The following is a 26856-nucleotide window of genomic DNA, read 5'->3' on the forward strand; positions in this document are numbered from 1 at the left end:
GGAAGTAGCATATTAAACTTCCAAGCTAGGTAGTCAGAATAGTCCCTTCTGACTACAGGCAAAAAGCTACTGAAGAAAAACAGAACTTCCAGAGGCTTAGTTTTCAAGACTAGGGTTAGAACACATAGACATCAGACAGAGCAGCATGGGGAAGGTCACGCTGATACTCTTGTGATGTGCATTTCTTGTGGATAGGAGAGGGTAGGAGTTCTGGATTTCCATTTCCTTTTTTTCTTTTTTTTTCAAATACTGCATTTTTTTCTTTTGATGAAGATATAACAAAAATTATTCAGTTATTATGTCTTTTTACTCTTGAAATCAAAAGGGGCATGGGCAATGGGCATTCTTAGCTGAAAGCTGCATTTAGAACAATTAGAATGAAAAATACTTTTAATTAATGAAAGAATTGGTATCTAGAGGAGGAATTTTTAGAGTAATTTTAAAAGTTTGTTGAATTTTAAAACTATGCAGATTTCAAAAGACTTGCTAAATTAAAGTGACTTAGTTTGAGCAACTGAAGCACTTTTAAATAATTAAAGCAATGTATTTTAGATGTTCTGCATTTTAAAAAACTAAGCAATTTAAACTTTTCTTAATTCTGTGAATTTAATACCATATAAAACTATTGGAAGCATTTTTACACAATTACTTTAAGTTATTACAGTCCATTCACAGTTATCAACTTCTGTTCAGGGCTAGGGCAGTCAAAATGGAAAGTGCCTTTCAGGGTTCATCTGTCTGCATTTGCATGTAACCTCTTCTTAGTATGTATTAGTTATCTTTGGTGTGGAAGATGTGAACTGTTTTGCAGCCATATCTTAGAGGACTGATTCCCTCTGCTTAAACTGTAGGCACCATATTCAGTGATCTAGCAATTAGAGAGTCACTCCCAAGTGATAACTGAAAACTCAGTATGAGAAGTAAGGGGCTTCCATTGTGTGGGAAAAGATTTCACATTACTCAGAACATTTGAAAATCAATACCAATCATTTCCTATAAGAGATTTGCGTTTGCTAAGTGGGCTTTTTTTTATGCTGATGAGGAAAATGAGCTTTAAGCATGACATTCTCAAGAATGAAGGAAAAAAAAAAAAAGATCTCATTTTGATGGGTTAAATTAATTTTATGCAATGAAGCTTCCAAACTCTGAGGTTGTAAGATATTTCTGTCTTAACAACTATACCGCTGCTGCTGGACAGTTACTGGCTTCATAGCATCTTCTTGTTTCATTCATTCCTTCTTCCATTGCCTAAAGCAAAGAAAAATAAATGTGAAAAATGCATATATTGGAAAAGATTCCAGACTGGTATTGGCTTCGCAGAAAGTGAATTAGTGCGAAAGGAAGCAAAACTCTCTGATGACTAAGTCCCTATTCTGATATGATGAGGAAGAGCTGTTCAGTTTAGTCAGTAGACACAGATCCCTTTGGACTATCTTAGCTATCAGTTAATAACCCCAATGCATGAAGGAGATTTATTCCACCTGGTTCCTGTTCTGTTCCAGTTTCAGAACCTGAAGCTGGGAGACAGAATTAAGACCTTGAAACAGGGTCTGTTTGAAACATGGAATGGTTTCGCTGTTCAGTTGCTGTGGTATAACTGAGCTGCCTTCCTCCAACAAGGCAAGTGCCACATCTTGTGACCCTTCTCAGATGCTTAGCCCTTGAGGTCTGGCTGAGTTGGGCTGGCACTGAGAGACTGGTTTGTGTCATCTAATTCTAGACGAGTGAACTGTAAATGTCATCAACCAAGGCTCTTTTTACAGTCAAAGAGTCCTGACTGAAATGGTCCATTTAGGGTGTATTTCTTTTGCCTCTTGTAGATGATTGCTAAAGGATGAGAGGAAATGCACCCTTTGTCTCTGACAAGCATCATGGCAATCGACGTGCTTAGGTCAAATTTCAACATAGGTGTTTAGTCGGGCAGCACTTGTTGAGCAATAGCTTTAATATAATTTTCCATTAAAAAGCAGAAGCTTGTTTCAAGAGTTGAGGGGTCTCTTCCCAAGACCTTTCTGTTCCATAAAACTTAGATGATTGGTTGCTTAATTTCTTTGGGAGAATCATCCCCCTCCACAGTCCTGGTTCCACTCTTGCATCAGGAAGTCATCTTCCCTCCAGAGGGAGCATTTCCTTTCTTCCCCAGTTCCTGTGAAGACTGAGATGCTGGGAATGGTGGAGTACTCTCATCTGGAGAATCAGGACAAGGAGATGTGCTGGCCTAAACTGCCGTGCACTGCTGTCTCCTGTTGGAGCAGGGAGTTCTTTCTTGTTTCTGAACTCCCTCAGAATTGTAGCAGAGGAGGACGGGAAGAGCTGGGATTCACTCTATGTATTGATAGACTGTGCTCCATATCTCTGGTGGTTTGTCACCACCAAATCTTGTTCACCAAGGAAATTACTTCCATGTTCTCTCGTGAAAGTTTACAGAATCCTCATGCCAGTATCATAAAGGGGCTACGATCAGGTTTAGCTTACTTTAGGTCTTGAATGTATGAATTTTTAGTGGTTTTGGGAGCTGTGGTCAGAGTCACCCCTCCTCCTTGTGCTGACTGCTAGCTAGTTTTTTTGGCTTGCGTTTGTAAACATGAAATTGCTTGTTCAGTTGTAACTGGAATGGTTAGAAAACTGTGGTGACTGAAAGATAGGTATGCCTCAAATTGTGAATCTCATAATGTTTCCCATCCTTCAGGTCTTTGTGCTGTCCATGACAGTTTTTTACAAGTTTGCTTCTGAAACTTCTGCAAGACAGTTTTATAGTTTCCTAGGATTGAATTCTGAAGAGATGCATATTGCCAAAAGGAGGTTTATGGCTACTTCCCACCTGATGCTCATTTTGTTGACATCACTTTTTACAGATGCATTGTGAAGTGCTGTTCAAACCTCCTCTACTGCCTCCACATTTTCAAAAAGTTGCATCTCCCGTGGGCTTTTGACTGCTTCACTCTATGAGCTGTCAGCTGTAGATAGCATCTAAGCTTCTTGTGTCTTTGGTCCCACAAAGAGACAAGCAGTCTGAACTACAAGATCAACCATAAGTAACATGGGTAGCACAAATGGTTGACTCTTCAGAAAGTCTCTTCAAGGTGTAGATCCTCAGGTGATACAGAAATCTAAACTTCAGTTTAGAAAGAGTTGGAAAAGGTTTTATCTTCTTTGGCAAGTATCTGTGGTTGTATTTTCTTTGTTTCTGCTTTTTACTTACTGCATTTTTTTTCAAGTGCATTTTGCAGTGCTGCATCTTCTACTGGCATGCAGCTCCTCTCTTTCATTCACCATGCTGAGGAGACTAAACACTGCAACCCCACTGACTTCACAGCTTCTGATTAATGAAATGCTTTAAATTGTTAAATATAATGAAACATTATAATGGGAGCTTTTCTGCAAACCAAATGTTGGAAAAGTGCTTATAATACCACTTACTGAAGTTGGGGTTGTAGGGTAGATGCCCTCATGCATCATTAAATAGGGGAAGAATCTTAATCATTTACTTTTGTATTTTTCACATTTGAAAGAGCAATTATAGATTGACACAGTATAATAAAGCATCAAGGCTTCCAACATAAAAGAAGAAACACATGAATTCTTTATCCTTAAGCCTTCTCCCTCTCTTTATAATTCCATTATAATAAAAAATAAACTTTAACTTGTAGATGAAGAATATGCACTTAATTATTTCCCAGCTAACTCAGTTTTTTTCAACTTAGATGAGGTAGAGTCTTTTTAAATAATTACAGAAGAACTGCTTAAGGCTGGTTGAAGCCAGTTATGTGTTGCTTTAGAGCAAAAAAAGAAAAGAACAAAACATTTAGCCAAATTAGTGTGGAAATTCAGTGCTAGGGATGTGAGAAATTCTAGCCAGCAATTCTGTATAATTTGTTCCTTTTGTTAGTGGGGAGCTGCAAGGTAGTGTTTTACCTTTAACCCTAGACTTTGTGCTACTGTTGTGTAGACATCAGCATTAAGAATAACTTAATTTAAACATATTTTGCAAGCTTTGCTTCCATTTTATTTTTATGTTTATATATATGTACATTGACTTCACTGAGAAATGAAAGGCAGCACAGAACTAAATTATTATTCTTATCTGATGACAATAGTCTTTTATCTTTTCTGTTTTTAACTTTTAGGATACAGGTGGATTCCATGGAAAGAATATTAGAAATCTTTAGGGCATTTGAAATTAAGGGCCAAGAAAAGGAAAAGCCTGAAATTGGTAAAATGTAGATATAAGAACTGCCAAGAAAACTCCTAAAAATACATTAATCTACAGTTAGAGGTCATCAAAATGATAGTTCAAATAAAAATTAAGTCTAATATTAAAATAAAATAGGATAAATGGAATACATAATAACAAGCAAGCATACTGATATGGCATTTTGGCAGCATGTTAAAAACTTTGTAGAAGGAAAATACCAAGATAGAGATGTTTTTGGAATGACAGATTGGCAAAGGACAGCTTTTTAAAGTTTGAAATCAAGGAGAGAAAGATAAGTATTCTAGGATTTCCTGTAGTGTCTTAAAAGACAAGTTTTACATAGCATCCAGTTGATGTGATTTCAATGTAAAGTTTTAATCCTAAAACTGAAACAGTTCATGTATCTGTGATACAGTCAGTTGCCCAGTTATCCTCTCATTACGTTGACTGATTAAAAGTTCAAACTAAATGTATAAAATTGTTTTTGAAAGATCACTTCTTTCCCCTTGCCCTTCTTCTCAAATAAGAATGTCCCAAATTTGGTCATGATTAACCACAGAGTGGAAGAAATAAGGCTGTTGAAAGTAATAAAACTGTGCTTCAAAAAGTGAACATCTTGTGTGCGTACAGAAAATGGGAAGGAATATAAATTCTTGCATGGTAAGTGTGAAGTCATAAGGCAGATGTTCTTAGAAATAATGTACAAAAGACATAAAAACATGGAAGTACTGTAGACAGAGCATTCAAAGAGCATTGGTTCTAATCAGAATGAGGAAATCTGAAAAGTAAGTGACAGTACAAAGCCAAATGAATCTCTGTGTTGATAATCTTGGTGATGGAACACACAGAAGTTCTCATTTCAAAGACTTTTCCAATAATCATCCAGCCTCCTCTGTAATTACTGAGCTGGTAGAATAGATTTCAGAAAAAATCAATAAAATAGTTTTGTATCAGAAAGGTAAGGTAATTTTCACCTAGATTCTAAGAAAAATAAAATAAGGGATTGCCAAACTATGATTTCTAATGACTAAATTATGAATTATAATTTATATAACACATAGATGTACTTACATGCTACAGGAGCTGCCTGGTATGGCATGGTTTTTTAAAAGAGATTCTGTATTTCTGGAGAATACAACCAGGAAACCTATTTCCTGTAATGGTCAAGCTGGCTGAAAATAAAGTAGTAATTATGTGGCTACAAGAGGAAAATATAGAATGGATTCAGCATTCTTTGAGATGCATAATATACATAGGAGAAGTGATCCTGTTGCTGCAGTAAAAAATGGGGTTACTTGAGAGCAGAAATAAAAAGAAAATAATTGAAGGTAGGAATCATGGATAAAAATAAAGGATTGGTGTTTACAACGGGGAGTAATTATCAGTAGAATTACATAGAGATGTGCTGCTCCACAGAGACACTATCAGTATGGAAGGGGGCCAAAATCTGAAGGCACTGCAGTTTGTCGATGTACTGATGAGTTAGAGAGACAACTCACAGCATTGAGTTACTGTGTGATAAAATGACAGATGAAATCCAGTGTACTGGAAAGTAACACACATGAGGAAAACCTTAAATATGCACATTTCACTGTGGTGAGAGGCTGCTATTTCTCAGAAGAGAGATTATGTGTGACTATGGGCACATCTCTTGGAGCATCACAGGGCTCAGCACTGAGAAGAATAGCAAGCAGAAAGTTAGGAATTATTTGGAAAGGAAGAGAGTTAAAGCAGTAAGCATCATTTATTTTACTATGTAAGTCCTTGGTGAGTGCAAGTCTGTGAGTGACATAATGTGTGAAATTCTGACCACCCCATCTCCAAAGGGATACGTTAGAAGTCAGTACCAGACATAAATATTTCATCTAGAAAAAGCAACTGTCCAAGGGGAAATGATAAATAAAAACACCAGTAACATGGAGAAGTTAAACAGGAAATAATTATTAACTCTCTCTGGCCATTGCTGATAATGATCAGAACTTACAGACTGCAATCAGGAATTCAGGAGCATCAAATTCCTTAAAAGAAACAAAATAAACTGATTTTCACATTACTTATCTTTGGATGACAGAAGTATGTAGGTCGCTCTGAAAGTAATGCCTCCTATTTATTTCCATGGAAATTACAACAGATAAAAAGAGCACAATAACCCAGTAACAGAATTTGGTCAAGCAAATTCTCAGCTACAAAACACTATTTTTCTGCCAGCGATAAACAAGAACCTGCATTCTGTGCTCGTAAAAATCTGCACCAGTAGAGATGACCCACTGTCACTGCTGCTGAAATGCACCATCCACTGCCTCACTGTGCTCACATCCACTGTATGGTCTCCAAAAAAATTCAGCAAGCATAAATTAATGTCAATGGCATGAAGGAATGCAATGACACACCTCTGCTGCATTGGCACTTCCATGTCAGACACCATTTTGTCAGACTGCCCCTCTGCTGCCATCTGTCACACAGCAACAACATGTAATGGAGTGCTGGCATAAAGGTTCAACCTCTACTACCGTACCACCAACATCCACCTCTGACTTTGTTGACCAACATAATAAAATAAGAGGCATTGCTTTCAAAGCAGCACTTGAAGATTGATTTCTGTGATTTGGTAAACTAACAGAAGAAAGTCAGGAAGGAAGGAAGGATGGAAGGAAAAGCCCATGTTCATTTGAAATGCAGCCTTCAACAAGTCTCTATTCCAAGATGTCAGGAATCAAGGAGGGTATCCTGGGATAATTGTTTTTTATGTACCTTTTTCTTATTCTTCATCGTCCTTTTGTGATCAGTAGCACTGGAAGGGGGGTTGGTGGACCTTTGATCTCACAGACTATGGCTGATCTTGTGTCGTTACCTGGTGATGGCAGGCTGGGATATTGACACAGCATTTCTCTGTAACAGGAATGTAAAAGGTAATGTGTAACATATTTAACTAGCCAGAAGAGGCAGCCAACAGACTAAAAAAAGCTCTGCAAAAGGAAGTTTACGGACTTTCCTCCTCGTGCTTGCCTGTGCACATTGAGGTTCACAGGTACAATCTTCAAAGGTGAACATGTATTCCTGTTTTGAAGAAGTGAGAGATTAGAAATGGGAAGCCAATCCAATCCACCATGAGAATCACAGTGTTGGTGTCTCCTCCCAATATATTCCTGGATCTGAAGAGCAAGGAGTTCTGTGCTGTGGCACAAGAATGCTCATGCGTGTGGTTGAAGCACCAACCGGCACTTCCCATGTTCCTTTCCTCTGTAGAAAGTTAAAGCAAAAGCTTTTATATCCTGCATCATTTGATTTCTAGTGTGGCCTCTTGTCTGTGCTAAAGAGAGCTATTAGAAAGACAAAGACACTCTTTACCAGCACATGAGAACAATTTGCCAACAATCAGTAAAATGCATATATCCCTGATATCCCTGGGAAGTGTTTGTGATCTAATGGTTAGAGGCAGTTTAACAAACCCCTAAGTCTTGGTGCATCCAATCTGTAACACAGTTAAAACTAATTAGAAGAAATTTGAATTGTTTCATTTTCATTTCATCTGGCATACTGTATTTCATCTTTCCCTTCATTTTAGAAGTTAATTTATTCACTTTATATAGTGCAACAGAATGTTACAATTTTAAAAATTCAGTGTTTTTTGTTAGGGAGACATTTTGTGGAGCAGTTCTAGATATTTGTACATGTACTAGTTGTGTTTTCTCTCTTACCCTATCTGAGATCCACTGAAGTATTAAATTTGATCCAAAGCCATCAGCTAATGACTTTCTGCCATTAGAAGCAGGCAGAAAGATAGGCCATCATTACTCAAACATAACCGTTGTACATATGTAGCCATTACTTCATGCACACCTCTAAAATTAGAGTAGGAGATGATAATTAATAATGAAGCATTTTTATGACTTTAGCAGAGACTTATGTCCTTGCTTTTGATGGTTAGCTCTACTGAAATGCTCTCTCTAAAAGTTACTTTTATTAAATACTACAGGCTTTTCCATAAAAATCTATTCACCTGGAACTGCATGCAAGCCTTTATTCACAAAGATTGCACATTAGAGCTTTAGCAGACAAAGATACCAATTAGATCAGGTCGGTAATAAAATACTGCCTGTTACAGAAATGCTTGTGTAGTAGAAGTTTTTCCTTTCTGAGGACCATGCTTACTTGTGCCTTGTAGCTGACAGCATTGGATTCAATAGAATTTCAGTCAGATAATAAATGGTATCTTTCTTGCTACCGTTTTGGCTTAGAAAGTTGTCAAACTTGGAAAACAAACAAAAAAAAGACAAGGAACCCATACTTTTCCTGCCAAAATGCCATAGGCATCTTGTTTAATTTGTTAATGGAGGCATTATTGTAAAGTGGTACCTGACATCAGATTTAATATTACATGGCATGTTTTGTTCTGTCCTTGTCATTTTTCTAAAACCTCAGTGTTTACAATTTTAGCCACATTGCAGCTGTTCTTCTCTGATGGGAATTCTGTTTTAACTCGAATGATTGAGTCATTTCACAGATAGATATTTAATGATTCATAAGCAGCAGCATCCTATGCTTTAGTGCGATACAGCATGTAAGTTAAACCCCTGGTATTCTAACAGCAAGATAGCTCTGCCTCTGGGGCTTTCAGATGAAACACTGACAAAATCCTGGCACAGAATAAGGAGAATTTCTTGCCTTACATTGAGCAGAACTATTGCAAGGTGAATATTAGATCCTACTTTGCCTCTTCACTGTTGAAAACTTTTTTCCTTCTTCTCATTATATGCTTTCTTTATGAACCTAATTATCTTCTTTTTGACTGCTCCACAGTTCTTCTCAGGGTGTGAACTGCCATCAGGAGCAATTGGTGATTGGACCAAATCCCCAGACAGGCTTAGAACTGCCTGGCTAGGGGGTAAGAACAGTGCTAGGCGTGGGGTTACTAAAGCGACCTCACTGTAGTGTTGGAAGGGCATTGGTCTTTTGTTTTCTGATACACCTCACCTTACAAAGTTCAGTTTTTCAAAGTTTATCAAGGTATGTCAGAGGTCAGTAACTAACAGCCCCAGAGGTGGCAGTTATAACCAACTGCTGGCAGTGCTTGCATGGGCTGGGAACTGGCAGGAGATGAAGGAAGTTATGAAGGTGAGATTGATAATGCAGGCTTAGTGGTGTTAACTGGGTGAATTAACTAAGTTTTGGTGGAAATACAGCTAACTGGGGGAAACCTGCAATGTTTCGTTTAAGTTTATCAAGAAAAAAAGAAAGTGTGCTAATCTTCCAACATGCATTGCTCTTAGTTCTAAGATAAGCTTTTTCTAGACTTTCTGATGTGGATTTCATTTATATATATACCTTCCAGCTACACACAACGGTCAGAAAAAATTAAGTGGATTACTGACTATAAGAAAACAGAGTAGAAAGTAAGCACTTTTTTATTGATTTTCTATAAAAAAAATGCTTGTTTCAACTTCCATGTTCAAAAAAATGCAGTTTGCTTGAATTATTGGCCTTTGCCTTTTGATTCAATCAAAACTAGACAGACAGTGCCAGATTCCCCTCACAAGTTCCTTCAGTGCAAGTTCTGACTTTCTCCGAAAGAGTTGTGACAAACAGATGGAGATGCTGGAAGCAAAGAATATGATTGTCACATTGAACACAGTATTTTTATAGGGACCATCTGAAAAACTTACCAGTATTTGGACTTCCATTCATTACAGACGAACCCAAGGAGTAGTAAGAACAATATGTAAATTTTAAAGCAAAATAATAATTTTATTGAAGTTTAAGTAAAAATGTAAGTGTAGCATATAATACTATCATACTGTCCACATCTCTTTCTTCAGTCAGGATGATAGGCTTTCCTTTTTTTGCAGATTAGTCATCCAGAGTGCTATGGGATCAAAATTTTAAGTGGAAGAAAAGAGGTACTTATGGATGTTCATGTTTCTAATTCTCCTGTGACTACTCTACACTGGAGAAAAAAACAGTGTTGGCAACTCTCCCCCTGCTCTAAGAGTAACGCATATTTCAGTGATGCAGCCCACCAGATCCCTAATCTGGGGTCTAATCTCAGTTCAACCTTTATTACATACCTCTTTCTTCTTCCTGCAGCAGAGACTCTTCATCCTTTTTCACATCTCCCATGGCAACTTGGATTCTATATACAGATACAAGAAAGTGGGGAAAACAGTTAGATGGAGTGGGTATCCCCGTAGCAGTCTAAGACTAATGTAAAATCTGCAGCTTCTTTTATCTATATGGCAGAATTGTCTGAGATCAGGCCCAACATCTAATGTTAAAGCTGGATATATTGCCATTGGCATATTGCTTGAATAATAAATCTGGTAGATGCTTTGTATGATGAAATCTAGGTTATATAGAAGTCCTCTGTACTTTCCCCCCCTGTCTTGTATTCTAGTTTAAAAAATTTGGTTAGCTAAAATGATTCAGATGAGTTTTAACAATTTGGTAGATGACCAGGTCATTGTTTTCATTGGAATAATTGTATTTGGGGTGGTTGTCGTAAGTGTAATATAAGTGGTGAATTTAAGCGTGGCTGTTCTTTCCAGTGCTACATACACTGTTTTACATGTTGTTGTACTGTTTTATACATGCTGTGTTTTACTTTCTAAAATCAAGAGTTTTTTTATGGACCAGAAGTTAGCTGAAAAAGCTGAAAAAGCGTAGTGTAAAAATCATTTAAAAGTTGGAGCAATAAAATAACAGGAAATACTGCAGTTTCCTTCAGAAAAATAGAGACTACTCTGGTGTTTGTGGATATGCTTGTTAGCCTACACACAAAACGTTCCATGCCTCATTTTAAGGCCCTTTAAGTGGAATGATTATCTCAAGTGCTGCATCTCAGTGCATTTCCCTGCTCTGGGTTCTGGTAATTGCATTGTTGGCCAGAACAATGGCTAACTATGGTTCTGGTGGACTAGCTCATTCACCTCTGCACAATATTTAACTGCACAGGCTGGCCATATGCTTGGTAAACATAAGTGAGAGATCTTGTACAGCCCAGTGCTGCAAAAGGACACACCTATGAAGAAACACATCTAACCATAAACATATGGAATAACACTACAGATTATGTTTGTACAGGGCACTGAGCTGAGCAGTTCTGTTGCAGTTCTATCGTCCCTTCTAACCAGAGATCTCAAAACGTCATAACAGTGCTATCAATTATAGAGGAGAGCCTTATCTCCTAGAGTCAGCTTTATATTTTCACTTTTCCTGTGTCCCAGCCTCACTTTTGTGAAGAATTCTGGGAGATGAGATGCAGAATGGCAGGTCACAGTCCCTGAGCTGTTTGGGTTGCTAATAGAAGCATTCATGGTAGGTGAAGGAGGCATCAAGTGATAACGTGAACCAGTAAGCTTGGTCATATATGCTGCAAGGCACTAAAGTGTTAGTAATCATTGTTAATAAATGATTGCTATTGACATAATAACCTCATTTCTATGCATTCTTTTTTTCCCCTGCTCTGTGAGAATATTAATAAAAATGTGAAAAAGAAGCTAAGAACTCCACTGAGCAAAAGGACATGCTACTCAGTTTTATTCAAATATCTTGATTAGGCTTACAGCTGCTTTACAAAGGTGTGAAATGGCATGCAATTCACTTCAGTGTGCTAGCATTAGTGGTCTAATGAATTCCTACCAACTGCTGAACTGGAAAGGAAAAGGAGAAAGTATGATTATATCTAAGAATTTTCACTAGTCTCTTTTTTGGTGAGGAGCCCATGCCATTTTCAGCAATGCTAATTAAACTTGCTTTGGAAACAGGATTCCTGCTGTGCATTGTTAAGTCTGACCACCTAAAAGCTCCTTTTGGTCCTTCTGCAAACGCCACTAGATCTGTGTTCTACACTAGCTTTGTGTTCTACATCTAAATCCAACTGAAGATCCTTGCAGCCAACTGGAATGAGATTTCTGTGTAAGGACTTGTCTGCTTCAAAGTATGTTTTTGATCTGCTGTGTCCCATTCTTCCATGAGCCAGCCTTCTACACAGAGCACTTGGATCTTCGTACTTTGTGTAATTCTTTCTGCATACATACATATGTGAACACTACAGGCCACCAAGTCCATACTTACCCCACGTATTGTCATAGTTCAGTTATGCTTAGATTTTGAATTAGATGGTATCTCTTCTAAAGTATGTTTCTCTTGTTGCTTGTTACTTAGAACAACTTTTCTGTGTAGTGTTTCCCTGAAGAGAAGCATGTTACCAACCTGCTAGCTTGTTCTGTGTGCTTTGGTGATTTGGTCAGTTTGAAGCTTTTATTTAGGAAAAAAATTGTTGACTGGAAGTGTGTCTGAGTAAAAAATGTAAGGACTTGGATCTCTCAATCCAAAATTCTTACTCTGGCTTATATATGTATGTATGGAAATGGATTTTTCGAAACCAAGTTTCTAAATTTTCCCAAATCTACGCAGTGCACATTTTTACCTGTTTTGTTCAGTTGATAACTATTTTGTCTTTACCTCATGCTGTTGGCACTGAAAAGATGTAATGTGGAAGGAAAGAACAATTTGGAAATTTAGTTTTATTTCTGGTAACACCAGCACGTGCAATTACTTGGGATTTGTGCAGTTTTAAGATATGTAAGTTTTACTATATTAATATGCAAGTTGTATAATATCAGGTGATCTAAGTATGAATAGAAACTTCAAATTTGAAAAACCACCTTGAAGTTGCGATAACCTGCTGCCTTCAAAAGAGACAGTTAAAGGAGCAAGAAAGCTTCATTCAAATGAGCTTCTGGTAATTCCTGATAAGCTAGGCATCTCTACTGGAAATGTTCAGAAGATTATGAATAGAGACATGTCACCCTACAAACATTCCTGGTGGAAAATGCAGTTTAAACATCAGTTCAGCTGCAGCAGCACAGAAATGTTATCTCTGTCAGTTTTAGTAATAAGGAATGAATGTCAAAATTAGTTGCAGGTAGGTGAGATAATTTGCAACTGAGTATGAAAGACTGTAGTTACTCCATCGAAGTTCGCATTTGAACTTACTCAAAATTTTTTGCTACTTTGAACCAGGTTCTTTTTTTGTTTAGTACTATTTCTGATTTAATGTCTGTATATATGATGGACAGACATGGATCTTAGGGTTCACACATTGTATTGGTAAGTTAATTTATACAGAATCACAAAATTTAAGGGATTGAAAAGGATGTCTAGAGATGATTGAGTCCTACCCCCCTGCTCTGCTAAAGCAGGTTCCTTGCAGTGGATTGCACAGGAAAGTATCCAGAATATCTCTATGAAAGGAGACTTCACAACCTCTCTGGGTTGCCTGTTACAGCGCTCTGTCACCATCATTGTAAAGAAGTTCTTCCATACATTTGTTGGGAACCGTTGTTTCAGTTTTTGGCCATTGCTCCTTGTTCTGGCCTCATCCAATTGCCTCTCACACTTCAGATATTTATAAACATTCATCAATCCACTCTCGGTATTCTGTTCTCCAGGCTGAACAGCCCCAGGTCTCTCAGCCTCTTCTCATACTGGAGATACTTCAAACCCTTTTATCATCTTTGTTGCTCTCTGCTAGGCTCTCTCTAGCATTTCCCTATCTTTCTTGAACCTAGGAGCCCAGAACTGGATGCAGTACTCTGGCTGTTCCCTCACCAGGACAGAGTATAGGGGGAGGATCCCTCTATAGGGGATCCTGCTAGCCACACTCCTTTTAATGCACCCCAGGATATCATTAGCTTTCTTGGCCAATTCAAACAGTAGGAATAGCAAAAAGCAGTAGAAACAAATGTGAAATTTGTTTAGTAGGTAGGAAATTATGTCTTAACAATATGGGGCTTCTATCTTTTGAAGTACAGGAACCCAGGCTTTGAACATTGTGATGGAAGCCTTCCTCATCATGCCTTCTGGTCTAGTATTTATGATGTCTACATCTTTAGCTGACTTAGGACAGAATGTAACAGAACCACAGAATGGTTGTGGCTGGTTGGAACCTCTGGGTCCATCTGCACCAACCGCTGCTCCATCAGGGACACACAGAGCAGATTGCCCAGGTGGCTTTTGAAAATCTCCAACGAGGAGACTGCACAGCCTGTGCAGCCTGTGGGCAGCCTGTGTCAGTGCTCCAACACCTACATGGTACAGAAGTGCAGTTAGAACCTCTAGTCTTTGTTGTGCCCATTGCCTCTTGTCCTGGCACTGCACACCACAGAAAGGAGAACGTCCTCTTTGCGTGCCCTTTTCAGGTATGTATACACATTGCTGAGATCACCACAAGACTTCTCTGGACTGAACAGGCCCATTGCTCTCAGTCTTTCTTCACACAACTCCCTTCAGCATCTCTTTCCAGTAACTCCATGTCTTACTTCTACTGGGGAGGGGGCAGAACCGGACAGAGCACTCCAGGCATGGCCTTAGCAGTGCTGAGCAGAAGGGAAAGATCCCCTCTCTTGACCTTCTGGGGATACTTTGCCTAAGGATACCACTGGCCTTCTTTGTGGCAAGGGTCCATTGCTGGCACATGTTCAGCTTGGTGTCCACCTTGACTCCCAGCTTCTTTTTTGCCTTCCAGCCGGGCAACTCCCACTGTGACCTGGTGCCTGGGGTTGTTCTTTGGTGCAGAATTTGTACTTCACTGTGATGAACTTGCTGAGGTTTTAGTCAGGCTATTTCTCCAGCCTGTCAAATTTCCTCTGGATGGCAGCACAACCCACTGGTGTATCACAGAATGAATCCAATGTACATCCAGTCTGCTCAGGAAAGAAAGAAGAAAGAGCTTGGGATTTAAGTGGAATGCAAAGTTAGCCAAATGCAACACCAAAAGCAAGATGATATTTTAAAATAGTACATAGAAGGGCAAAAAAAAGCAACAAAAACAACAAAATGGAAATCATAAAAACCTTGAAAAGTTCAAACTCAGAACCAGAGATTACTGGTAACTGCTTGACATTCTACTTTTTTAGAGGTCAAAATATTGTTAGGCTATAGGTTTGTGCCAATAGATCAATAAAATAGGTTTGAGTAAAGACATTCCTTCTGTTTGTATGTGATTTTTCTAAACCTGACTCTAGAAATAACATATTTGTTCACCGATCTTGAATTCAGATTCTTACCATTACCATGAGCCTGCAGCTCAGATTTTTGATGCAGTATCTTTTAGCTGAACTGATGCATTGGCTGGGCTGGGGCTAGTGAGGATGTTGCTGTCTGTGTTGAGGCTGTGATGCTATATCAATTTAAAAAAACATAAGAAACTGACCTTTTTCACATGAACAAAAGGAAAATGGAAAAAGGAAAAAGGAATGGAAATGTGCTTATTCTTGGCTGAGACATGAATACTGACTGACCTCTGACATGCTACAACGAAACTCCAGCAACCCCTGCTGTTGTCCTGGGACCAGCACCACAGCGCTTGGCATACAACAGCTTTCTTCAGCATCATTTTTAGAAAGATGCCTTGTGAGAAAACATTGTAATGGTCTCTCATATTAAAAAATTGCAATTGTGCATTCAGCTTGGGGTCCTGTCAAGAACTCTGCTGATGGTACATTAAATGTAGATGCAGTTCAAGCTGTTGAGGCAAATTCTACTGCAGATACCAAGTGTTTGTCTTTGGAGTCCTCTGTTCACATGGTTGCAGTGCCTTCCCCTCCTCTGATGTTACACTGAGCTCACGATTCAAGCTTAAATTCGTAAGTGACCCAAAGGTATTTTCTATGTCCGCTCTCACAATGCATTTTGAATTTTTGTCTTTGAAATACAGCCCCTACATATTTTTGGGCTCCTTCCTTTGTGTATCAGAATAAGCTAATAATAATAAGTTATTATCTGGTTCTTATACTGCATATTCTGTATTTTATTTTGTTTTGCTTTTAATGGAAGCTGAGATTTTATGTAGTTTTGTGATTCCAACAACATCACAGATCACAGTACCAGTATGGAGGCAAGGACTGGGATACAACCCAAAAAGTGAAAGGAAGTGTAACCTTCTTCCTCATTCCATCCCTTCTCTGAAACTACAGAATGACCTTTTTTTTTCCTGTTGCTGTTACAAGAGCAACAACTCCATAGAGCTGTGGTTACAGAACCATAATGTTAGAGATGAAAAGGAGCAATGGACACCATCAGGACACTTTTTGTATTTTTACTGATGTTCACACTTAAATATAGCCATGAACAAGTCAAGAAGTACAAGACTGAAAAAAAGCAACCATCTGTTGAACTGTAATCCAAAAATCTTGCTTTCGAACTAGTGCAAAATGTAGCCTGTTTTCCATGGTTCATTACCATTCATAATTTCAGCCAATTAAATTTTATTTCTCAGTATTTTATGTTGTTTTTTCTTTCTTTTTTTTTTTTTTTACATGTATTTGCAAGCATTCAATTTCTCTATGTTTGTATTTTCAGATTTATACAATGGCCCCAAATCTTTTTTCTTGTCCCTACCCATTCTGTTTCAGAACAGCCAACAATAAGCCAGCAGTGACAACAAAACAAATGAATAATTTTGGATCTGTTTGCTTTGAAAAAAAAATCAGCATGTCTGTGCATCAAAATGTAGCCAGTTTGGTTAGCTTTCTACTTTCCAAGAGAGATGATTGCAAACCAGATCAAAGGGAAGAATCTTGTCCAAGCTTCTACTGCAGGTTCAGTTAGGAACCATAGTGTTCAGTTGAGATCTAAGACAATGTCAGTTGCACTCTTTCTTTCTCCTGTATCTTGTTTGATCTTGTCTTGTTCATTGTAAATCTGAGGTCAGAAATGCCACTGATAAATCCAGACAAACAAGACAGTGACTCGCAGTAAGGACAGTTCAGATTAGGTAAAGCTAAAGGAGGCACCAAACAAAATACAGTATAATGGTTGAGAACATTGCTACTGTGGATTGTTCCTAAAAAATCTGATTGATTTACAAAAGCTTAGTGTAAATATAATCAATGTCTCAAGGAAGTATCTGTTCATTTATAGCTCAGCATGGAATATACGTTATGGGGAGAACAGTTTTAATTCAGTAAACTCATGCTTGTGCAGCCACAAGAGGAAGCTTATTCTGAAGCAGGGAGATGGGGACATTTGGGGAGAGCTGCCTGCCCCAAGCTGCAGGATGCTGCAAGGAGCCATTGCTGTCCTCAGCCTTCCAGCAGCTCCTTGGCTGTGTATCTCAGACCCTCTGCTTCCAGCCTCAGGACTGAGCTTTTCTTGAATTGCTACCTTCTGATTTTGAATGTGCTAAATTGCCTCAGCCAGAGGTACCTTGTACACCTGCGGGCTGACAGAATGAATATACTTGGAGGACATTCCTCCAGAGAGGGGACACTTTCAGGCTCCCGTTTGGTGGTGTTGTGCTACCTACCAATAGCAGTGCACATAAGGACTTGCTGGCTGCTCAGTCCGAAACTTTCTATATTTTCAGTCACAAATATGACTGACACAAAATCCACTTTTAGAAATGTGCCTGGCAAGCTGTGTTGCCTCCCTTCTTCAGCATGAGCAAATTGGTTAAAACAGGTGTAGTCGGGGAAAACGAATGGATTTCTTAGTCCCTGACACCCCTACTTTACAGGTAAATGCTCTTCTGGTTTATATGCTTTTTCTGAGACCAAAGGGAATCTTTATGTGAAAGCTTCATGTCAAAGTACTGGCAGCAGAGCAATAGAAATAAAGCTGCAGTCTCATGATGATATCCTAATGGCTTTCTTTTTATTTTAAGATACTTTAAACTAATCCCCAAACTCAGCCCAATCACAGTCTCCAATGCAGCATTGTTTTCAGCTATTAGCAGGTGGTTTTTAAAGCCCTCTTTAGATGATATGCGGGGCCCACATAGTGAAGTCAATTGTTAGACAGGATATAATTTAGACTTCAGCTCTTCCTCTCAGTTTGAAATAAAATGATTACATTTCAGGAGAGCCTAAGGGAAGATTAAAAGTTTTATATCAAAAGTTGAATATTTTCTTTTGTTGTGCACTCTTCTTTTAAAGGAAATGGTATTCATTTAAAATAATGCATGTTCTGATGTATTTGAAAAGGCACTACTCTGCATTAAAAAGAAATTCATAAAGTATGCATGTATGGGAGAGGAAGATTGCAATCTTCATTTGAGTGTTTAGTTAAAGGATTTTTACTCAACCCATTCTGCTTTGTTCCTAGAATGAGATAGCTATCTGCAAAGACATGCTGTAAATAGCAGATGTCCCACAGTGTTTAGAGGGCAGCAGTTAATGTGACAAAATTTTTTTGGGGGGGAGCTCCTCTCTACAGTCAGGTTATAAAGTCATATGATAGCTTCTCTTTCAAACTGGAAAAAAAGACCTTGCCTATACTTAAACTTGTTATGGTTTGAGACAGTAGGTCAACATAATTACACTTCTGGTAACTCCTGTGACACTTCTCATTTCTTTTATTCTAAAGTTATCCAAGGGCAGAGGCCACTTGTAGGATATCAAGTTGTAAAGCTGATGCACGTGTTAAAAATAAATAGCATAGTACAGGTATGAATAAAAAGTGAAGACATGAACAAAAAGATTAAGTTTTTATCCAATACGACCAGATTGCTTTTACTGTTGGTATCAGTGTGGCTCTTTTTAGCAAAGATGCCCTGGACACATTTGCAAGAAGGCACCAATTAAAGAATTCCTTGAAGCTTTCTTAAAGCAAATGTATCTGTAGTGAAGTCTCTTATAAAAGTTCGCTTTCTCATCCAGCTGAGCACAGATCTTCTTCCAGAAGCCATCTGAAGAGCCTAAATACAGAACTGCAGTAGTTTAGTAGCCTGCTTATTAGAATGAAGAGTGTGAAAATTGTTCCTGTTATCAAGGAGCATGGTCACTGAACCGTTAAGATTTTCTTGTAATATTATCACAGAAGAGATGAAATTATTTCGCTATATTGTTTGTAATCTAATTATATATATGTATTTATATGTTAACAGAAATGGATGCTACCATCTTAAAGCAGCGCTAGCACAGTTTTATATTCATTTGTCTCATATAAGGGGTACTCATTTTACTCACCTGACATGGGAACCGAAGTTAATACCACCCAGTTAGCCACCATGCTGCCCATTAGAAAGGTTTAACTGCAGATTTAAGAAGGATAGAGGTTCACTGTGTTCAGTTCTCCCTCAAAGGTTATGGAGTGTTAATGTGCTGTTATTCCAGATTTCTAGAAAACCTGATGTGATGTGGAAATTAAGACGACAGTTAATGGCTACTGAAGAAGAAGACAATTCATCATATCCACCTCTGAATGTGACCACTGGAAATAATACATGCATCCTTTTCTATGCTAGTAATTTCAGCCTTGTTGTCAATGGTTCAGTTTTAATAGAATTGACAGAAGCGACATTTGTTACCCGGAGTGTGGATATTTCTTCCTCTACTTGCTCAGATGCCAACACAACGTGAGTAGAACAAAAAATTTTAAATTTCACATACATATTGTTCTGGAAGCTAACAAATAAAGCAATGGAAAGAATAAAAACTTTTTTTTCTTCTACTAAAGCATACAAAATAAAAAAATATTAAATTTAATATTCTTGTACGAAGAAGATTGAGTCAAGACCCACCACAATTTTCAGATGCTTCCTCAACATTTGCTGTTTTTTCCTTCTGCATTATTTAGTTGCTTGCTTGTTTATGTTTGGTCCCAATGGGTTTTTCTGTGCCCAATCTTGCCATCACAGAGATCTCCACTAGCATTAACGAGATGATTGTTTCATTGTAAAATTCCCTTGAAGTGCAGTATTGCCATTTGGTAGGTGGTACTTCAGTTGGAAATACATTAATGAAACATGGTCTCTGCTTTCATTTGTTTTGAAGCACCTGCTCTTGGTTAAAAAAAAAAAGGCTATGGAAATATTTTGTCATATTTTTCTGTGTGCTTTTTGTGCTGTGAACCTTTTCTACATGACTTTTGTAATTGCCTATTGATTTAGAATATTCCTTCTGATTGAAATGTCACAGTGATTTAATTAAGGCTGACTACTCTAACATTAAAAATCTTTTTCTTACTCTTAGACTGTCATTAAAATACACAAAGCCAGTGAATGGAATCAACAGCCTAGAGATAAGGTAACTTATGATTTATTCTTAAATAAATCTTTGTGATATACAAAGCCCATTTGTAAGTTAAGACAAAAAAAGTGGTGAAAAGGTTATTAAAATCACGGTTTTGTTTTTTATTGCTGAGGAGTTACCATATAGTAAAGAATATCTAAGCATGCTCAGGTAAAGTTCTGAAAAATAATGTAAACAGTCAATCATTGTGTAAGACAGTGGCACATGAAACATCTTATTTTGTTGGTAGGATCAGAACAGGATTTCCCATCTTAGGGAAATCAAACTTTAATTTGGAAATAATTCTAGGAGCTGAAGTCTGCTTGCCTTGCCAGGCTTGTGTTTCATCCTGATATGGATTACCAGTGTACTCTGTCAGAGTTAGCCTGTGGCTAATGAGGGCTGCAAAAACTGATAATTTTTCTGCTCTGTGGATGATGGCAAGAGCAAGCTTCTTCCACTGTAAGAATAGGAAGAGAAAATAAGGAAACAGGAAGACTTGGGATGAAAGCACGCTGCTTTTACTTTTGCTGCTGGACTCCAGGATAGCATCTGTACTGCTGTGAGAATTGCCATACAGCTACTGGTCCACTAACCTCAGTTCTTTCCTCAGCAGCAGGAACAGCAGTTAAATGTTTTCCATAAGCTCTATCAAAGACAATGTGGCCTGCTCTTTTCATTTCAGTTTATCTCCTGCTTAAAGAGTCAGTCATGTCATTTTAGGCCTCTACTAGCTCCCATAATACAGTATTGCATGGTATATAATATGTACTTAACAGAACCAGAACAGTCCATTGATCTTTTCATGATTCGGGAAGACTTTATTTACTTTGCTCATCCCAGCATGTCTGTTCTCAAGGACTAAAACCCACAGAGATACATTATAACTTCTGTTTTCCCCTTCTGGTTCATTTCAATTACATTTGCTGTTGAAGATGACTTCTTAGGAAGATTACATTCTGCCTCAGTAGACAGGACTTGAGCAGGGCAAAGAGGTGAGAAGGAACAGAAAACAGAGCCATAACTGCATTATTTTTTCTCTATAAAGGTCATTTAATATAATAAAATGGCACCAGACAGGACCATGGTTAAATAGCTCAATTCATTTCTCACTAAGCTCAATAAACTCTAGCCTCAGCAGCATAAACTCAATCCAGAGCGTGTCCTTACCCCCCAAGCCTATCACATTATGCTGAGCAGCTAGGGATATCCCACCTCCTACAAGCAGCTGCAATAGCTGCCTCTTCTTATGGAAACATGCCTTGTTCTTCCCTCTAGCAAGAGCAGGGGTCAGCCTCCTGCACTTGCCGTAGAAGGATGAACTGTTGAGGTTTTCTGGCTGTGCTACTTCTGTGGAGAAAGGTACCAAATTGGACAGAAATGCTAAATCTCTGTCTAGCGTCAGCTGGATGGAGCTTCATTTCTCTTTTCCCTACTTAAATTTCTAAGAATGTGACTATTGTTGTACAGCATGTATTAAATGGAATTGCTCCAAGAACTGTGGTGTAAAGTCTGATACATATAAATTGTGCTTCTCTTACAATCTTTGGAACAACAGTAATTCTAGATAACTTCCTTTTCAGAAACATTTCTCCTTGCAGTGAATAGCCACGTGAGATGGTGATCAGTAACAAGTAGTGACAGTTAGAGTTCACAGGGTTATCCGCCACAAAGGGAGTCTAGCATGCAGCCAAGAACTGTTTGTGCCACAATACTTAGAGAGTATAATGGCTTTGTGAAAGTTTGCTTCCTGCATTGGCTGTAATATTCAGTGCGAGCACAGCATTTCCTGTAAAAGGCAAGACACATAGCCTTGTAAATCTTGTTTGTTCATACACTGTGTTTCCAAAGAACTTCCTTATTTTCGCTTCCTTGCCTTCTTAGCAAAAGTACAGAGCACACTCAGCATTTGTGGCTGGCACAAGATTTAAGTATGTTTATGTATATATTACATATTTATGTATATTTATAAAAGGCCATGTCTTTAGGTTGAAGAAGTTCTTCTAGTGCCTGCAGATGAAAATTCAGTTCAAATTGTGCTATATATCCAGAAAAAATTCTCACAATTAGTATCTATGCTAATACATTTATAAATTTTGTACCTTTATCATTATAAAAATGGGATAATTTTCCATATATACTTGTATACTGGATGCAGTTCAGAGGATATGTTCTTTTTTCACTGATGTTTATGGCTGAATATAGTGTGGAAGGAGCAGTTTAAGTTCAAGACAGGAATGACAAAAGACAAAACATCCTTTTCTCACCTGAATGATGCTTTGAGTTCTATGGTTTCTTCTGAGAATTTCAAAACTCTTCAGGATTATAAAATATGAATCAAAAGCCACTGATTGTTAAAAAACAAAACAAACAAACAAAAAAAGCACAAAAAAAAACCCACAAGAAAACAACTCAATGCAGTGATTTTTTATTTTACCCTTAAGGAACATTGATTGTATTGAGTTTAGACTTTAAGTTAAATGGATGATATGCTGCTGAAAGCAACTGATTTAAACAATCAATAGAGAACACTACTACTCTGTATTGTGCCTCATTTATAGGTGACTGCTTATTTTCCAAACCTGTCATAATTGCATCTAAATATTACCCTAGATTTTAAAATCCACACATAGTGATGCCCAAAGTGGTGTGGATAGACATTAGAATATTTCATTTTGAATCGTCTGACTTATTAATAAATGGATTACTCTTATTAATTTCTTGTGGTTATATGACTCCACAAACAAGAGAGAGATAAATATGCAAAACAAGTGGGTACTAAGTATGAATCAAAATATAATAAGGAGAAAAGTTTATCATTTCCTGAAGAGATAATTTGATTACCTAAAAGCTACTGGATAAAAGTGGTAAAGATTAGGTCATAGTCCTGGTATCTATAGATAAGAATTTACTTCTGTATAGTGTCAGTTATTTTTCTTTCAGAACATTTGTTCATACTGCAGTGGTAGTAACACTTATTTAAATCCCATGGTTGTAAACTACCAGAAACCGTTTTTTGCAAAATGAGAAAATATTCATTTGTGGCTAAACAACTACAAATTAGGAAAGTGTGGCTGACAACCCTTCCTCCCATCTAGTAGAGAAAACTGTCTTTTACTGTAAATTCAGACATTTGCAAAGGTAGATTGCCATTTAAGCATCTGAATCAAGGAAGAATTACAACAAATCGAAATGGTTATCATGGCTGTACCTATCATAAAAGCAATTTTTTTCAAAAAATCCCATAAATTGTTTATTGAGAGCTACTACAGGCCTATTGACAGTGTCTTAAGTTCTGGTCCACTCATTATAAACTGTTGGTAACTGATGAGATACTGCATTGGCATAGGCCCTTGAAGAATGAAATCACATTTTCTTGCTCCTTGCCTGCCACAGCTTGTGAGATGAAACCCCGAGAAGCAGTAGAAATGTTCACAAAGGCTATTCACTTGTGAACAGTCCTAATGATGCGAGACGCCAGCTGTGATGTACCTTTATTTGCCACCAGTTCTTTATCAAATGAATGCTAATTTTTTCCTTCTGGCATTTGGACTTTTTTTTATTCTGTTGTCTTTCTAGGTTTTTAATGACCAATATGTTCTATGGAGGCTCAGCTAGAAATTGGTTCACTTTGGATTCAGTTGAGATTGTACAAGATGAAGAAAAACTTGCTAAGTATAATGTATCTGTCATCTCTGCTCCTGCAGAGTACTCATTTCATTGTCAGCTGGTGGGAACAAGTAGTCTCTATCTGGCAAGGCTGATTCCATCCAACATGGAAGCAATCAACTGGGATGTTTTCATTTCCAGGTTCCAAGTGAGTACACATTGCTATTTCAGAGATCATTCCAAGAATTATTACTTGCTATTGCAGGTGCCGAACAACACAAATTCATAATGCCCTTACTTTCAATTCAACCTGAAGAAAAATGTAAAAGAAAATCTGTTCCCCCTAGGTGAGCTATTCAAAAAAGGGGTAAAAGAGATGGCAGTTGCTGAACAGTAAGAACATGGAAGTGCAGCTGTGAAAAACAAAACCTCCAAAGTTGTCCACAGAAAAGAAAAACCAATAAAACCAAATGCGCTTAATCAGGCAAAGAATGACTAAGTCTCCATGCCTGTTTAATGAATTGGGCTGCTGCTGGAAATGTGGACCTCTTAGGTGGCTGGCTTTATGCTGCTTACTTTGTTTTTATTTGATTTCTTTTTCTTTGTTTACCTAGAAAAGTACAGCTTAGTGTGGTTACAGCTTTCAATGACATAGATAGTCTAAACACCTACAGACAGAAACAATAGCCAGTAGAATTAAATGTAATGGAAGGTTGGAAGGTTTGCCATGGATTTCAATCAGGAGAAATACTAGGTGCCACATGGCCCAGAAGGAAAACATTTTGCTGTTTTTTTTGTTTCTTTTTTTTTTAAATGAAATACAGGTCTTCCCTATATTTTGTGTAGATGTAGATGGGCACTAATTTTCACTTAGGGAGAGGCACATTAGCAAACTGGACTCATTTTGTCAAAGATGAACTAATCTCATAATTGGATACAAATGCTGATATAGTCATATTAATAATTTATCAAAAAATCTCAGTGATCTGAATTCACGTTTGACATTTCAGTTTAAACACTGAAATCTCAAAAGAATAGCATTGGTAATAAGATTTACTTTCCTCCTACTACCCAGTGTGCTTAGGTCTATTGCAGATCCGGATTCTAAAAGAAGATGAAATGCAAATTTAATATCTTTAGTCATTATTCGGCCGCACAAAAACACTAGACTTAAGTATCTCTGGCAGCCTTCCTTTTTGAATCACTGTTTTTTACCTTCCCCTTTGCAGGCTCTAAAATTAAGTCCCACAGTTTTTGAGAAGCAATACAGCAGTACATACCATTGTTGTGAAGGTTCCTCCTGATGGTGGTGGAAAGGCTTGAAAATGTCTGAGTAACAGCACAGATTTTGACATCAGTAGTCTGTGATCTGTGAGAATACATGGGCTGTGAAAATACAAAGGGTCCACTTACAACAACCTGTCTTTTCCTAGAACTTCAACCTTCTCAAAGCGTAATAAGAGGTCTTTTTCCTCCTTTAGCAGGAATCCTTTCAGTATAGTTTTAATAAGAGGAGAGGTAGTAGGTAACCTACCTTCTTCTTTACTCCTGTGGAGCAACAGCTGCTTCGCTGTTCAGATAGCAGAACTTTCCTTTGGAAGAAGGCCTTCTTCTCTAATCAAGTATTTGGTGTTAAAAACAGCCTGGAAAGTCTTATTCTGAGCATTTTTGTTATATCATTCTCCATCAAGCCAGAATGTCACCATTTTTTACCACTTTCTAAGTTCTCTCTAAGCTAGATCATACCTTCCCAGTTATCGTCTACTGATACGTGAAGAAATCTGAATGGCATCACTATTGGTCTTTGTCCAAGAATGAGATCTGCTAACTCCAAGCTGTGTTGCAAGATGAAGAAAGCACATGGGATGTGCTTAGTGATTGCAGACAGCACAGAATCTGCTTGCTGACACTGGTGAACATCATTTTCATTGTCAGTGTTATGCAGTGAATCAGAAATCATGACCCAGTGCCAGTCTAGCTGGGACAATTACACTTTACTACTTTGGATGGTCAAAATAGTATCACCATACCAAAGAGGTTGTGGCATCTGCACAGTGAAGGCTTCCATAGTATGTTCCAGGACCAGGCTGAAATGATGCAGGTATTGCTTTATTCTGGAGCTATAAAGAACCTCAGTAGGATACTATTTAGACAAAGTCTTTGCCTACAGTGTCACCACTCACAGGTGTAAACTGTACTAATATCACTCTGTTATGGTTTTTTTGTGGCAAGAAAGGTTACTCTGCCATTATAAATCTTGTCTCTTTGAGACTCTCAAGGGTTTTCTAAGAAATAAAAGAGGAAGGAACCACCAGGTACTGCTTTCCTTTACTGTGTGTCATACTGGCTTTCAAACCACTTTGCCCTTAACAAAAACTGCCAAAAACTTTAAAGCTACTAATTTTAGGATTCTTTATGGCTGAAATATTACTATGTTCAAAAATTAGATGTCCAGTGTATGTTTAAGATCAATGAAACAAGAGATCTTGAAGGCTTTGTCAGAGGCCAAATGATGAGGAGACTCAATTCAGGACAAATAATTTAAAACACGTTCAGTAAATGTTCACTAGTATGGACAAGACAAATAATGCTAGCCCAAACAGTAAAACCAAAACTTCCACAGAAAGTGAGCTTTGGATCCTGTATGCTGTATTTTGCAGTCATAAAAATTAGAGAAACTTTTAAGTATTTTTAATTTCTTCTTGGTAGAAATGCTGCTAGAAATGACATTTTTATCGCTTAGCTGCGTTGTGACACCCCCACAGGAATGATAAAGCTTCAGAAAAGCAATAAAAGAATCCTGCATATAATTCTTCATGAAAGTAGATATCACATTTTAAGAATGTGCAATTAAAGCTTTCATCTCAGAGGTTCAATAAGCATAATCATTCTTAAAAAAAAAAGCACCAAAAAAACCCCACAAAAAAACACCACCAATAGGATCGACAAAATAAAATACAGTATTTCTGGCTCTAAACTAGAACTGACAATATCTTGCTAAAGCAAATATAGGTGCTAAGTGCTTGAGAGATTTCCTGTAAA

General features: G+C 37.8%; 1 protein-coding gene across 1 annotated transcript in view; it reads left to right on the forward strand.

The window, feature by feature from the left end:
• Positions 1 to 26856, forward strand: part of LOC116243768 (V-type proton ATPase subunit S1-like) — a 52043-nt gene that overhangs the window by 21657 nt on the left and 3530 nt on the right. Inside the window, exons 7-9 of the mRNA XM_031615173.2 lie at positions 19309 to 19550; positions 20167 to 20220; positions 23785 to 24022. Coding sequence (XP_031471033.1) covers positions 19309 to 19550; positions 20167 to 20220; positions 23785 to 24022 — 534 coding nt within the window. The remainder of the gene's footprint in view (positions 1 to 19308; positions 19551 to 20166; positions 20221 to 23784; positions 24023 to 26856) is intronic.

Source organism: Phasianus colchicus, chromosome 1, assembly GCF_987193195.1.
Source record: "Phasianus colchicus chromosome 1, bPhaCol1.hap1.1, whole genome shotgun sequence".
NCBI classification, from domain to species: Eukaryota; Metazoa; Chordata; class Aves; order Galliformes; family Phasianidae; genus Phasianus; species Phasianus colchicus.